General features: G+C 54.3%; 1 protein-coding gene across 1 annotated transcript; it reads right to left on the bottom strand.

The window, feature by feature from the left end:
* Window positions 1–495: 495 nt before the first annotated feature.
* On the bottom strand, window positions 496–16984 carry LOC308655601 (solute carrier family 2, facilitated glucose transporter member 7-like; the record flags this gene model as incomplete). Its single annotated transcript, XM_081305653.1, has 12 exons — window positions 496–717; window positions 1261–1388; window positions 3050–3125; window positions 4957–5058; window positions 6286–6396; window positions 7723–7913; window positions 8224–8349; window positions 10006–10158; window positions 11017–11141; window positions 13763–13923; window positions 15640–15738; window positions 16928–16984. 12 exons carry the CDS (start codon window positions 16982–16984, stop codon window positions 496–498), a joined length of 1551 nt encoding a protein of 516 aa, XP_081161779.1.
* Window positions 16985–21625: the final 4641 nt, after the last annotated feature.

Here is a 21625-nt window from a genome sequence, read left to right as displayed (position 1 = left end):
CAAAATGAAGCTCCTCCCTCTCTTTTTGCAGGACTAGCAATTGAACCCAGGGTCTCCTGCATGCTCTGAAATGGCTCCACTCCAGCCCCAACCTAATGGCTCCACTCCAGCCCCAACCTATTCTCTTTACAAGCTAATTGCCTTGGGCATTCTGTTACAGTAGTATGAAGCTGACTACTACATTGAACTTGCAAAGCTTTACTTAAAAAAATCCATTCGTATATCATTTACGTTTGCGCACCAATGTAGACCCAGAGAATTGAATCTTACCAATCAATCTTCACATTCCTGCCCATTGCCATACGTCATTGCTCCCAGCATTAGCTTTGGAAGCTGACCACTTCTTAACTAAACGAGGACCATGCTTTCCAAAGTCATCCAGTTGCACTGGGAGCACAAAGAGCCACTCAGCCTCTCCAGGGGCCTGAGGCAGGGAGACCCCTTTCTCAGAGAGGGAAGCCTAGAATATGGGCACATGGGTGACATGCAGAGCCACTATAGGGCCGTCTCCTTGGCAGGCACAGAGGGTATGTGAGGGCCAACCTCAGTCACTTCTTCTTTGATCTCTGGAATCTCCACTCCATTCCTCTTGGCAAAGATATGGTTTATCTCCACAAATGTTCTCCCCTTGGTCTCAGGAATAACCACATAGGTGTAAACCGCAGTGAGGAGGCAGAGGCCAGCAAAGACCAGGAAGCTGTAGGCACCGATGGCCTCCTGGACCAAGAGATCAAGAAGACGGAGGAGGTGGAGCGGGAGGGGGGCAGGCCTGCTCAGGCCCTCTGAGTAAAAAGGCAGTTTCCTCAGGGCCATTTTGTTTGCTCTTAGAGGAGTGAAAGAGCTAGAAAACAGGGTCCCTCCTGACATTGGAGAGGAGCCCTTAGCCTGTGGACAACAGTGACTTCATGGTCTCTGGGCCCCTCCTGTGCTGGGCTGCAGAGCTGGTGCACATCCTGGAAGCAGAGGAAGGAGCCCACTCTCCATTGCCTCTGGACTTCACCCACCAGGGACCCTAAGCTATGGACCCTTCCCAAGCTGTGTATGGGTGTCCCCTCTGAAATCCTGGCTTGGGGAAACGGGCATGTTTAGAGCCGGGAGGCCACATGGGTGTCTCCCGTGAGGCTCTGAGAGCTGCCTCCACCTTGTAGAACAGGCAGGTGTTCTTGGTGGAAGAGGAGACTCTGCCTACTCACTGGTGCCCCTGCTGACCCCTGGAGGGGGGACAGGGTGGCTTGGACATGGGCAGGAGGGGCCGCTCACCTGGACCGACGGGAATACCAAACCCACGATGAAGTTGGTGAGCCAGTGCACAGCCCCGTCCACCGTGAGCGCAGCCGGCCGGGAGGACTGCAGGAAGATCTCCATCCTCACCACCGAGGGGACGGGGCCTGGAGGGGCGGGTGGGCGCAGGGGAGAAGGGTCAGAAGGCCCCGAGGGCCTGCGGGACACAGCCTGGCCTGGCCTCGCCCTCAGGCCCCTGTGTGGGCAGCCCCTGCTGGGTTGGGGAGCAGAAAGGACCCCACCTTTACCCAAAGAGGAGAGCACAGAAGCCCACGGTGCCCAGCTAAGGCTGGCAATACTGCAGTGGACAGAAGGCTTCTTGGGAGCAGAGACCCGTGAGTCGGTGCCTTCCCCTCCCAGGAGCCCCATTCTCTCAAACCCTTGCTCTGCGTCGTCTCCTCTGGACGTCCCTGGCCGGAGGAGGAGCAGGTGCGCTCTGGAGCGCCTGGGCTCCCTAGTGCTGCCCCCTGTGGCGCGTATGGGAATGGCCGCGCCTGCTGGCCACCCTTTTCCTTGTCCAAGTCTTTTTCTCAGTCCTGTTCATCGTTACCCCCTTGCGGAGCTTTGTCCCATATTTTCTCCTAATCGCCACCTGCGGCTCTGCACACACAAGGCGTAGGACTCTGTCCTCTTCCAACTAGTGTCCCGTTGGGGGAGCAGGGAGAAGGAATGGTCCCGCTGAAGATGCAGTCTCAGGGGACAGACCAGGAGAGAATTCAAAGCCCCAGAACAAAGCTGCTCTTGGGACTTAGGTACAGAACTCCTGCCAGGGGCCCTTCCTTGGGGATCTGCTGCCCACCGTGGGTGCAGGTGAGGGTGTTATCTGTCAGGACCCTGCTCAAATGTCCAGTCAGCCCTCAAGCTGGTCTCCCATGGCTGGCACCTATGGCTACCCCCCAGGGGGGGGCACATCAGGCAGGGAGGGACAGAAGGACCTGGAGCCAAGGTGGGCTACATACACCAGCGCCTCCCCCACTAGGTGCCTTCTCTACCTTTGAGGTGCAGGGGGGTGGGGTGGGGGGACTTCCTGCCAAATGGCTCACTGACACACCCCTGTGTGCCACGCTGCTATCTGCATCTCCAGGGCTCCAGCAGCCTAGGTGGGGCCTCCCTGGATGTGTGTGTCCAGGTGATCTCTGGACACACAGCGCCTGCATTTTGGTTTATGGATGGTGCTTCCCAAATGAAGACCCCATGGGGCATGTCACTAGGGTCTTAGGAGGCAAATTTCCTCAGGCTCGATTCTCAGGAGGGCACACAGGAACGGAGCTTGGAGGCTCCATGGCTGCCCATGTGGGGGCCTGAAGCTCTTGTTCCGCAGATGTGGGGTTACAGCAGCTCAGTAGCTGGAGGTCAGCAGGGAGCAAAGAAAGGTGACTGTGGGTGGGCTCGGAGGCCAATGGCATATGGAGGGTTGGGACAAGTCAGGGTGCCCTGGGATCTGGCTGGTATGAGTCCCCTCTGCACGGGCTCCTCTCCTTGTTGGGTCTGGACCTGGGTCTGGGTACCTCTGGGAGCCGCACACTAGTGAGGCACTGGTCTGAGTGTGATACTGGTTGGCACTGGAAAATGTTTGCTGAATGAATAAACGTGAACTGGATTGGGGGCCTTTTAGAATGGGTGGACTGGACAGGAACGGAGGGGCGTGGTGGAGGGAACAGCACAAACATTGTGAACCGAGGACGCTCTTCATTCAGCAAGTAATTAGTGAGCACCGGCTCCATAGCCAGGCCGAGAGGGCGGGGGCGGAGGAGCTGCGGGTACTCACTGGGCCCGATGGAATGTCCCGCGATGTAGGCGAAGATGCAGATGACACTCAGGTAGGACAGCTCAGGGACTGTGCTCTGTGAGGAAAGGCGGGCCATCTGGGCCTCAGGCCAAGAACCCTTGCTGCAAATGGGCACCTGCGTTCCCACCCTCCTGCCACAGGGAGTCGTCACGCTGGAATCCTGGCCCCACAGAGCCCTCAAGGGTTCTCGGGCAAGAACGAGGACAGGTGTGGGACATTCTGGCTCCAGAAGCTGCCCAAATCTCTCCTCAGGGATGGCACCGGAGGCACAACCTGCCCTTGATGAACTTTCGTGCCGAGCACCACTCTTGGCACTTTACAAATAAAACCCTAGAAGGAAGGCTGGGGTGGGGCTCAGTGGCAGGGGCTTGCCTGGCGTGTGTGAGGCCCTGGGTTCGATTCTCAGCACCACATATAAATAAATAAAATGAAGGTCCATTGACAACTAAACAATTTTTAAAAATAGATGGACATAATAACTTTGTTTATTTTTTATGTGGTGCTGAGGATCCAACCCAGAGCCTCACACTGCACCATGAGCCCCTCCCCAGCCCACGTCACAAACATTAACACTCCTCTGAGAGAGGAAATTATTACAGAGAGGATGATGTGGAAAAGGAGGAAAAGAACAAAAACTTTGCCTCTGAATTAGGGAATAATCTCCTTATTCCACACCTTCTCCTGGTCATGGAGAAGAACAGTTCCAACTCTGTATTTTTCATTTGAAAAGGGTTAGTGCAGTGGCAAGGTTACTGCAGAAACAACAGTGGCCAAGAGGCCAGTGAGAGTGACCATCTGATGGTTTTTAAATAATTTTGTATTGTGGTCATGCTATTTTTTTTTTTTTTTTGGTACTGTGAATTGAACCCAGGGGTGCTTAACCATGGAGTTACATCCCCAGCCCTTTTTATTTATTTTTATTTTATTTTTTTTTAATATTTATTTATTTATAGTTCTCGGCGGACACAACATCTTTGTTGGTATGTGGTGCTGAGGATCGAACCCGGGCCGCACGCATGCCAGGCGAGCGCGCTACCGCTTGAGCCACATCCCCAGCCCCCCTTTTTATTTTTTATGTTGAGACAGGATCTTGCTAAGTTGCTTAGGGCCTCACTGAGGCTAACCTCCAATTGCAATCCTCCTGCCTCAGCCTCCTAAATTGCTGGCATTGCAGCGTGAGCCATCATACCAGCTATAACTGTTTTCTATAACTTCTATAGAAAACAGATAAAAAATGTATTCTGAGAGAATCACAAACTGAAGGATGTGTTCCCGAAACAGGGCTGTGTTTTACTCTTGCTGTGGCGTCATCCCGGAGTACTTTAGAGCCCTCCCTGTGACTGTGTCCTCTCAAGGTTCAGCGAATCTGGTCCCCAGGCTACTCTGAGCTCCAGAGAGGAAGCGCGCTCTGCCCTGGGTGCCCCGGGACAGCCTTCAGCGCAGTGAGCCTGGGACTGGTCCTACTCCGCGTTCCCTCCCGCTGGGCCTCTGGTTTGTCCGGGGTGCTGTTCCTGCTCTGGTGGGGGTTCTTTTCTCTCCTGCCCGGTGTCCACGTGGAGCCCAGCGGGCTCATCCCGCCCCCGCGCTGCCCGTGGACTGGATGGCTTCCTGGACTGCGTCCTGGTTGGCGGGTGTTTCCCCGCGCCCTGCGCTGGCCCTTGCATACAGAAACACACGCTGGACTGTAATTGTCCTCCTGAGCGAGGACACCTGTGGAGTTGCTCTTTTTGGGCGGATGCGGGGAGCGATCATCCTGAACTTCATCTCAGGAGGGGGCTGTACACAGTCCTTGTCCCTGAGCGCGCCGAGCGGTGGGAGGGGCCGAGCTGCCCGACCTCCCACCCGCGCCCTGGTCCCCCACCCGCCCAACACCGAAGGGGCCAGACCTGGAAGAGGAGCGCCAGGGTCAGCACCAGGCAGGCGGAGCCGCAGATGCCGTATCCGGCCAGCAGGAGGGGCCGCCTCCCCAGCCGCTCCACGGTGACCGCCTGCAGAGGAAGCGGCAGTGAGGGACGCCCAGAGTCCCTGCGAGCTGACCTCAGCCCCCAGAGTGCAGCCCTCCTCTCCACCCCGCGGAATGCTGGCTGACCCCTGTGCGTTCCTCTCCCGCCCTGGACCCCTCTGCAGGCCTCCCCCCCCCCCCCCATCTAGTAGATCTCGGCTCCCTGCTCTCCTTCTCCTACCGCGCCAGCACGTTTCCTAATTTCTGGATTTGATGCCTTGACCCCTGGGCCCTTGCTGCTCTGGAGGAGCTGCCCCTCCCACTTGGTTCCTGGAGGATGCGCCCCTCTCCTCTCCACCGAGAATTACAGGGGCAGGGGGAGGTGTGCGGACGGAAGCCCTTCCCTGTTCCCTCCCTTTTTCCTCTGGGGCAAGCTCTATCTTGCATCCTCAAGATAAAGAGCCCTAACTAGGACCTTCTCCCCATCACCCTGCTGGAGAAACCCCAGCCAGAGAGCTCTGCGTGCCCTGGAGGGCAGTGTTTGGGAACTAGGCACAGAATCTGAAGCTGACCTTTCTAACTTCTTCCGTAGGAGATTAGGACTGCCACTGTGCTCCTGTCTGGCCTCCCTGACTGGCAGTGGTGGGCCCCTCTGCTGACCATGCAGGGCCTGGAGCTGAACCAGGGCAGGGGATTCGGGGACTCTTCCTCCTGCCAGCCTCTCTTCCTCTGCTCCTGAACTTCTCCCTCCTGCCAATCCATATCCCCCGAGATTGACTGGGACTTAAACTACCTGAGCAGAAATACAGCTATATAATAAATAACTTTCTAAAAACAACTGAAGAAATAGGAGTAAACCCATCAGGGATTGGTCTAGGTTAAGGACCGTCACCATCCTCTATTTGAGTGAGGGCACTTTGGTCCTTTCCCTTTTTGTTGTTTGTTTTGGGGCTGGAGATCCAACCTAGATCCTGTGTCTGTAGGCAAGCTCTCGCTACCAAAGAGCACTTTTGAAAAGGCAGCTGATCAGGCAGGAGGGATTCCGGTTTTCAATTACTCTCTGAAATGACAATATTGCCAACAAACACCACACGAGAATAGTAGGTTTGGCAATATTACAAAGAAGGACACCTGGGTTGCCTGGTCAAGGTCACACAGGTAGTTAATATGTGACACAGGCCACCAGAACTTTTCTGGCCCTGGTGGGGTGCCTGTCTGCTGGGAGGCACTGCTTGGACACGCTGCAGTGGGGAGGTCACTCCCCGTCACTCACCGAGATGATGGTCATCACTATATTGACAAGGCCGGAGCCCAAGGTTATGTACTGGGAGTGAGCAGGCTCCACGCCAGCAGATACATAGATGGTGTCTGCATAGTAGTTGATCTAAAACACAAACTCAGAGTTGAGAGGAGAGGCCTGGGATCCAGGCCCCGGGCTTCACCTTCTGGCCTCAAGCAACAAACAGTCCTAAAAGCCTGGGTTGGGTCAGAAGGAGACAGCCGGTGGGGGTGAAGTTAGGACTCCTGGGATGGAGGGTGGCCGAATCCTTCTCTGAGCTCAGGTTCTGCAACTATAAAATGCGAGTGGACCACCAGGACCTCTAAGCACTCCTCCCCACGTTCCTTTGCTATTCTATAAGCTCAGACCACATACAGTGACTTATCTCTTATTTGGGGCCAAGCCAACTGTAAGTTCAGCTTGTCTGTGTGAGTGGGAGACACATCCCCCTAAAGTCCCCAGGTTGTTGGCACAAAGGAAACTTCCAAAGACACTCATGTTGGTCTCCACTTGGTGGCTCCCGTTTGTGCTGTCTACTCCCAAGATCACTTGCTGAACACCTCGGATCCCAAAGGACCAGTGACATTTCCCTTGAACATCAACTGGGTCTCCCACTCAACCTCTGACGGTGGTTCTAGAAGTGACCCTCCACATCATCAATAAATACACCTACAGCAAAAGAAGCATGTCCCCATGATGCCACATGGTTACAGCCGAGTGGCTTCCAGGCTGCTCCTGAGCCAGGCTGGATCCGCCACCTACCCTTGGCTGGATGCTGAGAGTGGGGGCAGGGCTCTGGATCTGTCTGGCTGATCTCTTCCACAGAAGGGAAAGAACTGGGCTGGGGTTGTGGCTCAGTGGTAGAGCGCTTGCCTAGCACACGTGAGGCATTGGGTTCCATCCCCAGCACCACATAAAAGTAAATAAAAGTATAAAAAATATTTTTTAAAAAGGAAGGGAAAGAATTACTGGTAGGAGAATTTTCTCTTAGGGACTGGGAAGCAAAGAAAAATGTTCTATAGAAAAGAGAAAAATAAAGCAGGGAATATTAAAAGACAGCTGCTGTTCTCGCTCCAGGGCGGCTCCTGGGGCCCTGCGGCCTGGCTGGCCTTCTTTAGTGGCGCCCACCTGCTGTAAATGAAGTCTGATTTTGCTTTATCTCTTTCCGGGGGGTCTTGTTACTTGCAAAAGAAACAAGCCCTGGTGACCGAGTGCGGCTGTCCCTCCCAGAGCTGGACGTGTCTGCCCGGGTTTTGCTTGTTAAGTCTCCGTCCATCCATCTGGGAGGCAGAGCTGAGCTTTGCACGTGGCAATAACAAAGCCACTCGTGCATGTTCCGTGACTCAAATGGCTTTCAAGGGCCGGAAGCCCCTAGAGCAGGCCGCAGATCCCTCCCTGCCGGACCGCCCCGCTTTCCACGTGCCCGCGCACCGCGTTGATCCCGGACAGCTGCTGGCCGGCCATGAGCACGAGGATGGTGATGAGCTGCCAGCGCAGGGCCCGGAAGGTGAACAGGTTGAGCACAGACAGGCGGCCCCCCGCGCGCTCCTCGCGCTCCTCCGCTCGCATGTCCTCCATCTCGGCCTCCACGTCGGCGGCGCGACCTCTCAGCCTCCCCAGAGCTGCAGAGCAGAGCGGCCCCACCACGTGCGCGGCGCGCCAGGCTTCGGGAGCGCGGGTCGTCCCCACGCGGCCCACTCTGGGCTGGCCGCTTGGCACCCAGTCAGGTCCCCAACATGGTGGCCGCGCCCCAGTTGCCACCCTGCACGGGGCTCAAGCTCGGAACCTGTGACCCTGACTGTGACCCTGACGGTGTTCCCAGCCAGACCCCGTGCTGAGCGCTTTGAGCTGACGGGGAAGGCATTTTGGGGGACTTGGGGCAGGAAGGGAAAGGGGCGCGAGGGCTCGGGGAGCGGCCTCTCGCCTCTGTACCTTGCCGCGCGGTCTCCTCGTCTCCTCTCTGAATCAGGGTGTAGCGGGGGCTCTCGGGGAAGAAGGGCAGGGAGAGGAGCTGTATCAGCGCGGGGACCCCGGTGAGAGCCAAGAGCACAGGCCAGCCTGAAAGGAAGTGACGCTCGACGGGGCCACGCGGGGCCACAGAGCCTGCAGCAGCCCCAGCTGGCCGCAGGCCACATCTGGACTCTGAGTGGCCTCTGCCCACTGAGAAACAAGGACTACGGGCAAGTCCTTGCCAAGAGGTGGCTGCCACGGGCCCACCCACAAAGGGGTTCCATATTAAGAATGGAGAAAACGACTGCAATTGAAAAAAGCATGAGTTTTATTCATTCCAACCATCCTAGAAATCATCTTAGTTCTAGAATATGATCTGAAAATGTGAGCCCTAGAGAAAATGGATCTGCATCATTTCCCTAACTTTAGGCTGGAAGCCACATGATCTCTAGGTCCTTGGAGGCTGGGGCTGGGGAGTGGACAGACTCAGCGCTGTGCCTGCCCCTTGCCCAGGGTTTGGGTCCAGGCAGGGGTACTGAGATCTAAGATGTGGGTAGGGTCCCGGCTGCCTCCTGGGGGGCTGCCCCTGATGTGTATGAGTTTGGTTTTCTTAACAGTAAGATAAAGAGTGATAACACCTACTGATAAAGTGAGGAGTGGTGAGGGGCGGAAGAGCACTCCAGGGCCAAGACAAGTAGCCAGAATGGTGTCCATTTAAACCTGGGGATGAGGCTTAATTGATATTTTCCCCTGCAGTATTGGGGATTGGACCCAAGGGGCACTCCACCACTGGAGCTAAATCTCTAGCTCTTTTTAACATTAAAAAAAAAAAAAAAGTTGCTAAGTTGCCCAGGCTGCCTTGAACTTGTGATCTTCCTGCCTCAGCCTCCAGAGCTGCTGGGATTGCAGGCCTGCGACACCACTCTAATTAATGTTTAATTTTCAGCTGTGGGGCGGTGGTTTGGGAATCACTGCTAATGATCCTGTATGGGTCCCCCCACTGACTTCTTAGTCGAATCCCTTCAAGATATCATGGAAAATACAAAGCATAGATTCATGGACTGAGGGTGTAGCTCAGTGGTAGAGCACTTGCTTAGCATGTGTGAGGCCCTGAGTTCAATCCCCAGTACTGGGGGGAAAAAAGTGTGGCTCTTGTGTGATCTGGGTCATTCAAAAAGCTTTTAAAGAGACTCCACTGTGTTCTGGGCGCTGCTGACACTGGCTTGCCAAGTCTAACACTTCTAGCCAAGTTTATTGGTCTGTTCTCTGGTCTACCCTCCCCATGACTGTTTCATACTTTTTTCCTTCTCTCAGACTTTAGCCATGTTCCCCCATGGTCACACTCAGGTAATGACCTTGTTGAGAAAATAGAAGCCACCAGAAGAAAATATCTACAGGTGCCACCTTCATACACGTCACGGTAATGGGGGCTACACCCTGAGCACCCTGCACCCATGTCCCTCCCTGCTGCATTATTCCCATAACAGCCAAATATGCTGATATTTTTCCCAGCTTGAAAACAAATCTCTTCTCTCCACCAAGCTTCCCCTCCCAGTTGCCTCTCAGGTTTTCTCCTCCCTTTAATAGCAAAGACTCTGGCTGGTCTCTGAGTCTGTCCTCTCATTCCCAAGCACGGCCTGTCTCCATCACCCACGCACACTGCCCAGGTGGTCATCTGGGTCACCTCCCAGGCCTCCCCTGACTTGCTCCGTTAGTCGGGCTCCGCACGCTTGAGGCCCCGGCTCTGACTTTGTTGCGAGTTACCTGTGGGGTTGCCCAGGACGGCCTGCAGGCTGAAGATCTGCGCCAGGAAGATTCCAATGATGACGAACACCTCCGTCATCGTTCCCAGGGTGCCTCTCAGATTCTTGGGAGCCAGTTCTCCCAGGTACATGGGAAGAGCGCTGTAGGAGATGCCTGGTTCAGGCAAAGTGAAAATCAAGGCAGGCCAAGATCGGTGGCCACCCTCCAGAGACGCAGGAGCCCTGGACAGGGGGCAGCGCCTCTGTGACTGAGCTGGAAATAGGCCAGTTTTGGTGCCCCCCCCTCCTTTCTTCCCTCCCTCCCTCTCTTCTTTTCTCTCTAGCTGGGATTATAGGCACGTACCACTATGCCCAGCAAATAAGCCAACCTTGACTATTTGGTTTAGACTTATATCAAAATCCCCCCAGAATTCTTCACCCCCTCTGGGGACATTGCTAGGATATAGCGGTATAGCTGCCCACTGGGCCTCCTGTTAGAGGGGAGAAGTCTAGGCCTCTGTGTGTTCCCAGGGCTAATAGGTAACTCTTACCTTTACCTAGGACTTATCTTCATGTGGGATTGAGATATAACTTTTGCTTTTATTTATTTTCTGATATTTCTAAAGCACAGATCTCACACACACACACACACACACACACACTTGTAACAGAATTACTGTAGTTAAGAAACCTTGTCATCTGGTGACTGAGATTCCACATTTTGCATTTATTTTGCTTGAAATCCCTGTCCTTGGTTTAAACTGTACATCTTCCTTGGGAGATGCCTTATAAACCCTCATTTGTATTTCATAGTAAATTGTGTTTCTAACGATCCTCCCCTAGAGAAGATTTTGTTAAATAAACGAAAGGACCTAGAAAGCCTGATGTTTGCCCCAAAAGGGGAAAGAGGCAGATAGAGCCAGCGAGACCCAGACCCGCTGCCCCCAGCCTTGGCCCATGGTGTTATCTCAGAGCCCTTCCCCTGACAGGTGCACTGAACCCTGCTTGGGGCTGGGGCCACCATCCCAGGTACCTGCACAGACTCCCACCAGCACTCGAGAGAAGATGATCAGCTCAAAGGCCTGGGCCACTTTGCTGACTCCCATCAGGATGGCGGGGAGGATGGCGAAGATGTTGTTGATCAGCAGCGTTCCCTTTCTGCAAGACAGCAGTGCCCAGAGGGCAGGGACGGTCACATCAGGAGCTCTGGACACCAGCTTCTGCATTCCGGGCCATCACTTCAGAGGCAGGGAATGTACCTGAGAACAGGCTGATGGGTGGGACAGGGGACTCAAGGGTTCTCCAAATTCATGTTGCAGCCTTTCACTCCCAAAGTGGGGGTGTTTAAGTCATGAGGGAGCTCTGGCAATGGGATTAGTACCATCAGGGCTGGGAGAGCGTACTCAGGGGCTTGTCTAGTGTATCTGGGGTCTGGGGGCCTGGGTTCCATCTGTGGGGGTAGGGGACGGGGCAAGAGACAGCGCTCATTCCCTTTCTCTCCCCCCCCCCCCCGCCCCCCGCTCCACCCTCCTGTGAGGACACAGAAGGAAGGCAGACTTGTAACAGCCAGGAAGCAGGTTCTGGGCTGGCACCTTGAGCTTGGACTTCCAGCCTTTAGACCTTGGGAAATCAACGTCTGTTGTTTCAGTTTCCCTGTGTAATTTGTCACAACCTCTTGTACTGACTAAGTCAGAGGGGAAGGAAGGTGAGGCAAGGACACCTGGGCCAAAGCCCCAGGAAAGAAGATGTGGGGTCAGTGGGGGGGGGCGCATCCTAACCATCATAGCTCCTGGGAAGGAATAAGCTGCCCGAGGAGAGGCGAGCTTCCTGTCTCTGGTGGAATTCAAGTTGTTGCTGGTGGTTCCTAGACCAGAAGCGATGATTGACAGGAGTGTTGGATGGGAGATTCCCACAGCAGGTGGGGCAGAGTAGGACTGGATGATCTCTAAAGCCCTCCTAAGGCTGAAAGCCACCAGCCTGTGACATGGAGGGAGACAGCATCTGAAAATGAGTGCCCAGTGGGATGTACCCTGCAGGTCCCTGCCACCATCCCATCTTCTTGACTCTGCTCCATGTCTCAGACAGATTTGCACCAAGGGCCCGGGTCCTCTGCCTCTTGCCTGGGGTTCGGGTTTTGCCAGTGCAGGGCAGTGACCAGAGGGAAGGACGCGCGCTCCCTGGCTGGGTGCTGGCCGGCTGGCCTGGCGCTGGGGGCTATCTTCCGTTTCCTTCTCTGTCTGCCTCCAGAGGTGTTAGCAACTCCCTCCCTTCTCTCCTCTTTAGGGCTGGAGGGACTCTGCCTGGCCTTTGTCATTTCCCACACTCTGCTGCTGCCTTTCAGGGCCCTGATCCATACAGGCCCCTGAGTGAAGCAGCCAAAGGGGCGTGGCTCTGCCCTGGGAGCAGGGCTGATGAGGTCCCTGCAACAGTCAACGCCTGTCCATGGCAAAGGGGAGACATGGACTCTTGGGGATCCGCAGTGTGCAGGCTGAATTCTTTAGCCACTTTTCACTCCCTAGGACTGTCCTAGCACCAAGAGAGCACCCCCTAGAGCTCCCAGAGGCTCAAGGAGAACAAATAGTCTACCCTGGCCCCACCTTTCTTCCACTGCCTCCCTTCTTGGCCATCAGGAGCCTGCTGGCTTCTGGGGACTCTGGGGATCAGGACCCCACTCACAAGGCCAGCTCCACCCCACCTCCAGGCTCGGGCTCCTCATCTGCAAAATCTCCTTTGCAGAGGTGAGGTCCTCTTCAAGTCTCCTCCACCGCCCAGGTGCCTTGGCTTGGGGGGTCCAGACAAGGAAGTGGAGGGCAAGCCTGGGCTTCCAGAACAGTCCAGCCGCTCTTGGGGTAGGTGAGAACAGCCCAGTCTGAGTTGCAAGACCGAGTGGACTATGGCACACTTGGAATTCACTGAGTGCGCTCTTCACTGAGGGCACAGGAAGGGCGAGTAATTGTTCATTGACTATTTGCAGGGGAGGCCCCTGGGTCCTGCCTTCAGAGACAGATAATTGCCAACCAACAATATTTTCTTTGATACCTGAAACAGCACCACTATTTTTTCTTCTTTATGTTTTTGTTTGTTTGTGTTAGTTTTCATTGGAGGGTGTTCCTCTCCCTCCCCCACACCGCCTACTTGGCACATCAAGTCCAAGTGCAGCTGTGAGTTCCAAGGAGCAGGCCTGAGCACATGCAGTGCCTCCACCCCGACCCATGACCCGGCTCCTGCTCCTCCTTCCTGGGGACCTTGACCTGTGTGTCCCCTTATCTGTGTAGCGGGGTCTGTGCAGCACCTGGGCTTGGGCAGGCAGGGGAGTGAGTCTGAGCAAAGGGTAAAGACTGAGGCTCCATTTCCCAGTGAGATGTGAGGCCCTGGCACGTGGAATGACACAGCCTGATGCCAGGTGTCAGGACAGCACATGGCGAGGCCATGCAGAGAGAGGCTGCGCCTGTTAGACCTGGGGCCACAGTCACCCGAGTGCAGGGTGAGACCCAGCCAAGTAGCACTTATCCAACTCCTGCTGGAAGTGCTGACGAGGCCAAGCTGAGTACCAAGGGAAACTTTGCTCTCAAAGGCGGCAGTGCCTCTGGGGCGGGTGACGGGGGAGGCTGTGCCCCCGCCAGGACCTGTGAGTCTGACGTCCGTGGCAAAGGGGAGACGTGGTTTCTGACCTCTGGATCTTCAGGGTCATATGGAGTCCCTCCCAGGTGCACAGTCACCAGGAGACAGTGGGGTCTGCTGACCTGGATTTCATGTAGGACAGCATACCCTCTATTTACCTGCCACACCTGTCAACCAGCAGGCCAACCACCAAGGACCCCAACAAGCCTCCCAGAGGAAACATGGACACAGTGCAGGACCACAGGAGCAGCAGGACCTTCTCATCCATGAATGTTCCATGTCGCTCAAAGTAGGTTTCATTATAAAATGACTTGAAGACCTGGAAAACACGACCCGCCCACAACCCAATATGCAACTAAAGAGAAAGAACGCCCTGAGCATTCTCAGCTGCCCTTTGTCATCGCAAAGAGGGATGTGTCTGCCAAGTCTGCAGGTCACTCAGTGATTCTCTGCTGGTGAGAAGAAAATGATCTTCTGTGCGATGGAGTGAAATGAGAAACCAGATTGCATGCAATATTGTTAAAATTCACTATAAACAACCCATTTTTCAGAGCCTTACTCTGCCAGAGACAACATAGAAAATATGCCAACTAATTATGTGGCTTTGGGCAAATGGGATAACCAGCTTAAGCTCTCATCTCTTCAGTGACAGGAAGAATTTGTGAGCATTAATTGCAATAAAGTGACTCAGAAAAGGTGACCCAGGGCCAGGGGTGCAGTACTTGCTTAGCACGTGAAAGGCCCTGGGTTCAATCCCCAGGGCTGCAGAACAGAAAAAGAAAGAAAAAAATGTTTCATCAATGGTAATATCCATAAGTAAACCAATCTCTCTCTCTCTCTATGTAATATCTACATGTAAGTAATTCCTACACACACATATAGGTACCGCAGAACCACCTACAGAGCAGCAGCTACGTTTATGACCTTGATTTTTCAAAATTCATGCTGGGAATGGAACCCAGGGCCTCCCATGTGCTGGGTAAGCTCTCTACACTGAGCCCCACCCCCAGTCTGATATTTTTTTTTTCTTGTTGGTCCAGGGGATTGAACCCAGGGCTCTACCCTGGCCACCGCCCCTCCCCCAGTCGCTTCTATGTTACTTTGAGACAGGGTCTTGCTAAGGTCCTTAGGTGGCCTCAAACTTGTGATCCTCCTACTTCAGACTCCCTAGGAGCTAAGACTACTGGTACATGCTGCTGTATCCAGTTTTTAATGACATCGATTAAAAAAAAAAAAAAAACACACAAAAAATACCCAAACCCTGCAGAACTCACGTACTGGGGAACAGTAAGTCTACCTGCTCTCCCTCCTGAGGTGCTGGACCCTGTCCCCTCTACTTCTTCGGGGGTGTCTTTTCTGCAACAGTCCCCATCTGTCCTGCATGCCTGGTCTCCCCTCTCCACAATATGCCCCATCAGTATACAAATGTGACTCCTGCCCTGCCAAAACCCCACTGTCACCTGCCACCCAGCTTCCTTTCTGCCTCTCCCTCCCGTCCAGCAAAACCCCTTCAAAAGTGCTGTTCTCACCGCCTGCGCCTCACCCCACTGTTGCCTCCTGAGCCCACACCACGCAGGTTTTTGTGCCAGGCTCTCATCCCTGCTGCTCTCTGGCCACACTGAGTGCATCCGTGCCCTCCACAAGGTCAAAGTCCAGGGCCAGTTCTCGTCCTCATCAGAACGACCCTCTCTGCCTTGCCCAGCTGTAGGGACACTGTACCCTCAGGTTCTCGCCCACGGGACGAGGACCTTCTCTCCTTTTCTTGTGCTTCTCCTGGCTCCAGTCTCAGTCTCTAAATGCCGGAGTTCAGTTCTTGACCCGTTACCTTTGCCATCTACAGGTGGCCTTCCCGGGTGAGGGCAGTGGAGCTGAGACCCAAGGAGACCAGGGAGATGATCCAGGTCCCCCGGATCCTGGATGACAGTCCTGGGAGGAACTGTCACACAGTCACAGATGGCTGCTGTCTCCCACCTCCCGCCCTCGGGCCTGCTCACCCCGCCACCCCCCTTCCGCCTGGTGCCCACCTGGTGCCCACCTGGTGGGGCGTGTTGACCACGGCGATGTTGTAGCCGTACTGGAAGGCGGAGCCGAAGGCTGCACTCAGCGTGGCCAGCACCAGCGTGGGCTGCAGCCGCTGTGGGGGACGAGGCCCAAGGTCAGGGACTGTGGGTTGTTCCTTGGGACCACCAGGCCTCTGTGGGGTGGGCATGAGGGAGGTGTGGCCTCTACTTCCCTCCGCCTGGGACCAGAGGTGGGGTTAGGGGATGCGGGCCATGCCTAGGAAGTGGGAGGAGGTGGCTGGTGGGGGAGGGGGTCCCAGCTGAGGCTCCTCAGAGATCTGAGGCCCCATCCCTTGCTCCCCACAGCAGGCATTTGTCTCCTCCCTGAAGACAGAGCTCAGCACCTCCTGGCTCGCCCTGGGCCAGCCCAGGGGATGGCGTATGGAGCCGGGGGGCTGCAGGGAGGCCCTGCTCCTGAAGCTCCCTTTCTAAGGAGGTGAGGAAAGAAGAACAGAAAAGAGAAGGTGACAATGCGTGAATTCCCAACAGTGACAGGCTGTGAGGATTACAGAGCAGGGGATGGGGTAGAGGCCATGGGCTGGGGCCCTATTCAGCAGGTGGACAGGGACGGCCTCTTTGAGAGGTGCCTGCTGAGCAGAGAGCTGGGTTGATCCCGGGGGTCAGCAGCAGGACTAGCCTTCCAGACAGAAGGAGCCTAGGCGGGACCTGGGGCCACCTGCTCTGTTTTGGCTCCAGAACAGGCCCTCAGGACATCGGGCATCTCCGGAGCCTGTGGCACAGTTTCCAGGGTGGTTGTCACCTCCAGAGTAGCTGGGGCTGTGGGCGGGCGCATGGCCTGAGGGTCAAAGTCCAAGGAGTGGGCAGGGGGACTGAGGCCAGGTCTGTGACTGTCTCTCAGAGCTCCAAGAAACCAGGGTCCTGGACCAACTGTCCACTCCACGGTGTGTGTGGTGTGCCACCAGCTGCCTGACTGCCCACAGCCCTGAGTCCAGTACCAGGCAGGAGGAGAGGGGCCGGATCCGGGCATTCTTCAGAGGCCACCTCCCTGAGGGTGGGAGCAGGACTTGCGTGTGAGGAGGGGGCATGTCCAGCACCGTCCAGTCTTCCTGAACCTCGGGAGCTGGACTCGTCCCACTGTGCTTGTGTCTGAGCAGGGGACCTCGGGGGGCTGCCTCCCTGCACTGTCTCTTTGGGCAGGCAACCCCTGACCCTCCCTGCTAGAAGTATTTCCAGGGTCTTCACCTCCCTCCAAGATCCCCACCCTTTTTGGGAAAGGGACAAGGACAGTGCATGGACACTTACCCCCTCCCTGGGTGGGGTGGGCGGAGGGGTCCTCGTCCCTGACCCCGTGCTCTCCATGCTTGTTTAGGTTGGAGGACAGGTGTGCTGCCTCCCAGGTGACACCTGAGCCCTGCTCTCCACTGGAACCTGACCAGCCTGCTGTGTCACCTGTCCTCTGGGTCGGCCTGGCTTTATGACTCTTTTGTCCTCTGAACCCTGATGACTTTCCCCAGAAGTCTTTTCTGCTTGGAGGGTTGATAAAATGTGTGTTGATGTAGCCAGTGACACGCAACAGCTAGTGGCCCAAAGCTCCCTAGTGGCCCAAAGGAGGACAAGGTTATCTCTAGAAATGAGGAGTTTCAAAAACCAAGTCAGGCCGTGGCTGCACCTCGGGGGCTCCTCCTGTGTGGTTTCTCTACAGAGGCTTCTTCGGATGCATTGGGGCAAATTCTGCGTTTTGTGGGTAAGACAAAAACCGAGGAGTTTTGAGCGTGGAGGAGGATTCCAAGTTCAAGGCCAGTTTGGGCAACTTAGCAAGGCCTTGTCTCAAAAAAAAAAAAAAAAAAAAAAAAAGGGCAGGCTTACAATTCCACCTCCTAGAGAAGCTGAGCAGAATTGCAAATTTAAGGCTAATCTCAGCAATTTAGTAAGACACTGTCTCAAAAAATAAAAGAAAGTTGGTGGGGGGCTGGGAGTGTAGCTTAGTGATAGAGTGCCCCAGGGTTCCATCCCTAGTACCAAAAAAAGGTGGGGAGTACAAGGGATATAACTCAGTGGTAGAAAGCACCAAGTTCAATCCCTAGACACACACACACACACACACACACACACACACACACACACATTATATTTGACTTATTTAATACTTGTGTTAGTTTTCCATTACTACAACAAAACACTTGAAATAATCATCTTAAAAAGAGGAAAGGTTTATTTTGATTCAGAGCTTTGGAGATTTTGGTCCATGGTTGGTTGGCCCTGTTGCTTTTGAGCCTGTGTTGAGGCAGCACATCATGGTGGGATCACATGGTAGAGGGAGCCCATTCATCTTATCCAGGAAACTTAAGAAAAGTAAGGTACCTTCCCAGTGTGGTGGCACATGCCTGTAACCCCAGCAGCTTGGGAGGCTGAGGCAGGAGGACTGTGGGTTCAAATCCAGCCTTAGCAAAAGAGAGGTGCTAAGCAACTCAGTGAGACCCTGTCTCTAAATAAAATACAAAATAGGGCTGGGGATGTGGCTCAGTGGTTGAGTGCCCCTGAGTTCAATCCCCAGTACCCTCCCCCGCCCAAAAAAAAAAGAAAAGAAATGTAAGATACCTGGGTCCCACCATCCCTTTGTGCCCCCAGCCACCCAAACCTCCTATGTGCAAAGAACAGTGCCGTCAGGCAGGTGTCCGGGCTTCCTGTTCAAGAGCCCACTCAGCACACCTTGAAGCACTGCCGGCCTTCACTGGCCGATGCATGGCCTTCTCATAGTGAGGCCGCATTTCTGGCCAGGCCGCGGGGGTCTCAGCTGACCCTGCAAGAGCAGGACGCCCAGCTGGGTTTCCCTGGACGGTCTGGTTGAGCTTCGGGAGGCCGGTTGTGTTTATCTTGCTGGTCACGCTGTCGGTGACAGTGGGCATCCCTTGGTGTCCCAGGGCTGAGCAGAATGTGGGAGGACAGGCGCAGTCTCAGCGGATGGAAGGGGGAGAAGAGGAGCTGTGTGTGGAGGAGAGAAACCACCTCCCGGCCTGTGCGCACGAGGGAGCGGGACGTGTGCTCCGCCGCCTCAATCCTCACTCTTCGAGGCACCCAGGGACAGACCTTGGTGCAGATGACGGCGCAACAGAGATGTGGAGACGGCACACTGTCTCACTAATGCCACATCCCACAGGCCCTTCCAGAACGGAAATAGCCACTGCCCGCTGCTCCTGATGTCCTCTCACTATGGAAGCAGCACAGTGTACTCAGGCTGCACAAAGGAGAATCTGTCCAGCGTAAAGGGCTGGCATTTAATCTGTGACTACATCTTTCCTAGATAGCAAGATCCCTTTCTTTTAAAGTGTCCTTTTCTCATTTTGATTGTAGATGAGCCTTCAAACTTTTCTCTCTTTTCTTTTTTTACTGGTACTGGGAATTAAACCCAGGGGTGCACTACCCTTGAGATGTATGCCCAGTTCTTTTTATTTTTTATTGTAAGACAAGGTCCCTCTGGCCTCCAACTGGCCATCCTCCTGCCTCAACCTCTGGAGTCCTTGGGGTTACAGGCATGCACCACTGCACCTGCAACCTGGAACAGTGCCTGGCACACAGTAGGTGCTGACAAACGGCTGGGGTGCCCCCAGAATCTACTCTTGCGCTCCAGACCGCATGGCCAGCTTCCCTTTAGACACATTCTATGAGCTGTTTTTTCTCAGCATGTCCAAAAATTGTATCATCTTCTCCCCAAACCTGCCTCCAAGACCCCAAACCATTCCCCATTGACCCCATTATAGACCTGTGGGGACACCAGATTCCTTGCTTCTGATGGCCAAGTGGTTCCCAAATCCCACTGGTTGGCCCTCCAGGTGCCCCTTCCTTCAGCCTGACCATGGCTGGCTTTGCTGGATCCCCACCTCTTCCCTGCCAGGCACACTGAGATAATCTTGTGATTAGTCCAGAGCCAGAGTGGCCCCGGGACTCGTGATTCGGCTTCCAGGCTCAGCTCCCCTCCGCTGGAACACCCCGTCATCTGCTTCCTGCTTCGTCTTCCCCCACAGGTGACATCCTGTGTGTCCTTTCTGATTCCCCATCTCCCTTCTCTGCTCCCAGATCTCTCTCCTGGTGCGTAATTCACTCACCCCTGCAGATACTCAGATCTCTAGATATTTCCATGTGTAACTTCCTTGTCTACGTTGAGCTGCACATGAGCTCACACCAAAGCCCCCAAGTCTGACCTGTTGCCGCGGGGATTGTTCCAGACTCCCTTGCATTCTTTTCTGCCCTCGCCCCCTCCTATGGTGAGACGGCTTCCAGTACCTGCTGCCTACCACGAAGCTGTTCCACCCAAGTAGGGGTGGATGGTGGTCTCTCGTGTTATTTTACTAATGGGCTATTTGTCCTAAGATTCATCCTGCTGGGTGCAGTAGTATGTGTGTTTATAATCCCAGCCACTCAGGAGGCTAAGACAGGAGGATCACATGTTTGAGGCCAGCCTGAGCAACTTAGTGAGGCCCTGTCTCAAATAAAAACTGTGAAGGACTGGGGTGCCCAGTGGTAGAGCACTTGTCGAGCATGCTACAGGGCCTGAGTTCAATCCCTAATATATTAAAAAAATATAATAATGCTCATTCCCATTTAGGTACTTAAAAATACCCAAGAGTAATACATGCCGTAGGTCTGAACACTGTGAACATGTAGAGTCATTTAATTCTCACAGCAGCACTCGGGGAAGTCTCCACTTTATTTACGCTGGTGGGCCCAGAGGAGAACAAACTCCAAATTCTGAGCCTGATCCACAGTTTCTCACAACATTTATAGGTTATATGGCTTCATCTTCGGCCCATCCTATCTTTGGGGCTTTTTTCTTCTTTAAAAAAAAAAAATCCTGGGCTGGGGTTGTGACTCAGTGATAGAGCGCTTGCCTCATGTGTGTGAGGCACTGGGTTTGATTCTCAGCACCACATATAAATAAGTGAATGAAACAAAGGTCCATCAACAACTAAAAAAAAAAAAATTTTTTAAGAGAGAGTGAGAGAGAGAGAAGAAGAGAGAGATAGAATTTTTAATATTTATTTTTAGTTTTCGGCGGACACAACATCTTTGTTTGTATGTGGTGCTGAGAATGGAACCTGGGCTGCACGCATGCCAGGCGAGCGCGCTACCGCTTGAGCCACATCCCCAGCCCCCGCCAAAAAAAATATTTAAAAAAATCCTAACCTAGTGGCTGAAGGCCTTGTGCAGGGTCTCCAACATAAAGCACGCTTATAGAAGAGATGAGATGCCTCTTTTCACAGGCATCTGTTACGTCTCTAGCCTTGGAAGCCTGGCACAGGGGTGTTTACCCTTCATGAGGGTCAGACTCTGAGGCCAGTGGTTTACAGTCTGAAAGGTAAGGGCCCATGGTTAATCAGGACTCTTGAAGAAAGGCCAACAGAGGGGAGGGCAACTGGCTCCTTCCCAGGCATTGGTTTTCACCATAATGCTTTAGTGATTTCATTTTACAACCAGGTCTGGTTTTGCCATCATGATGAGAGACATTTATCATCAGTTCAATTTTCAGCTGAGTACAGAATAGCTAAGTGAGTGGCCTGCGTTGCACAATTAGTAAGGGGCAGAGCCAAGGTCTGGACCTGGGGAGTAGGTGAGCAGGATCAGGAACCTCCTGGGCTGCTCGAGGGTGAGTTCACAACAGTGCCACAGTCCCTCGAGCCCTGGCTTGGGCCCCACCACTCCTTGTGTGCAGGACCTCCATCTTTGCTGGTTCTGTGCTCTGCTGCCGAAGGCCAAGGATGGTTCAACCACGACCCTGTGCCTTGAACTTCCCCTATGCCTTGCTGTGCTTCCCTGTTGGACTCATTGCTGGTGCAATCCCCATTCCACACCCACAAAAGTTTCTCTTGGCTCCCACTGTTGTCCCCGGCAGCCCTGGCCTCTGCCACCCTTATTCCAGGTGATGTCACATCGTGCCCTAGGCCATCCATCCCTTCCTTCCCACATGGACAGTTTTCCTCTGTATTTTGTACCTACCCTCCTTAC

Source organism: Spermophilus citellus, assembly GCF_964194105.1.
Source record: "Spermophilus citellus genome assembly, chromosome: 9".
NCBI classification, from domain to species: domain Eukaryota; kingdom Metazoa; phylum Chordata; class Mammalia; order Rodentia; family Sciuridae; genus Spermophilus; species Spermophilus citellus.
The sequence above is the reverse complement of the archived record's forward strand: the minus strand, read 5'-3'. Positions and strand labels throughout refer to the sequence as shown.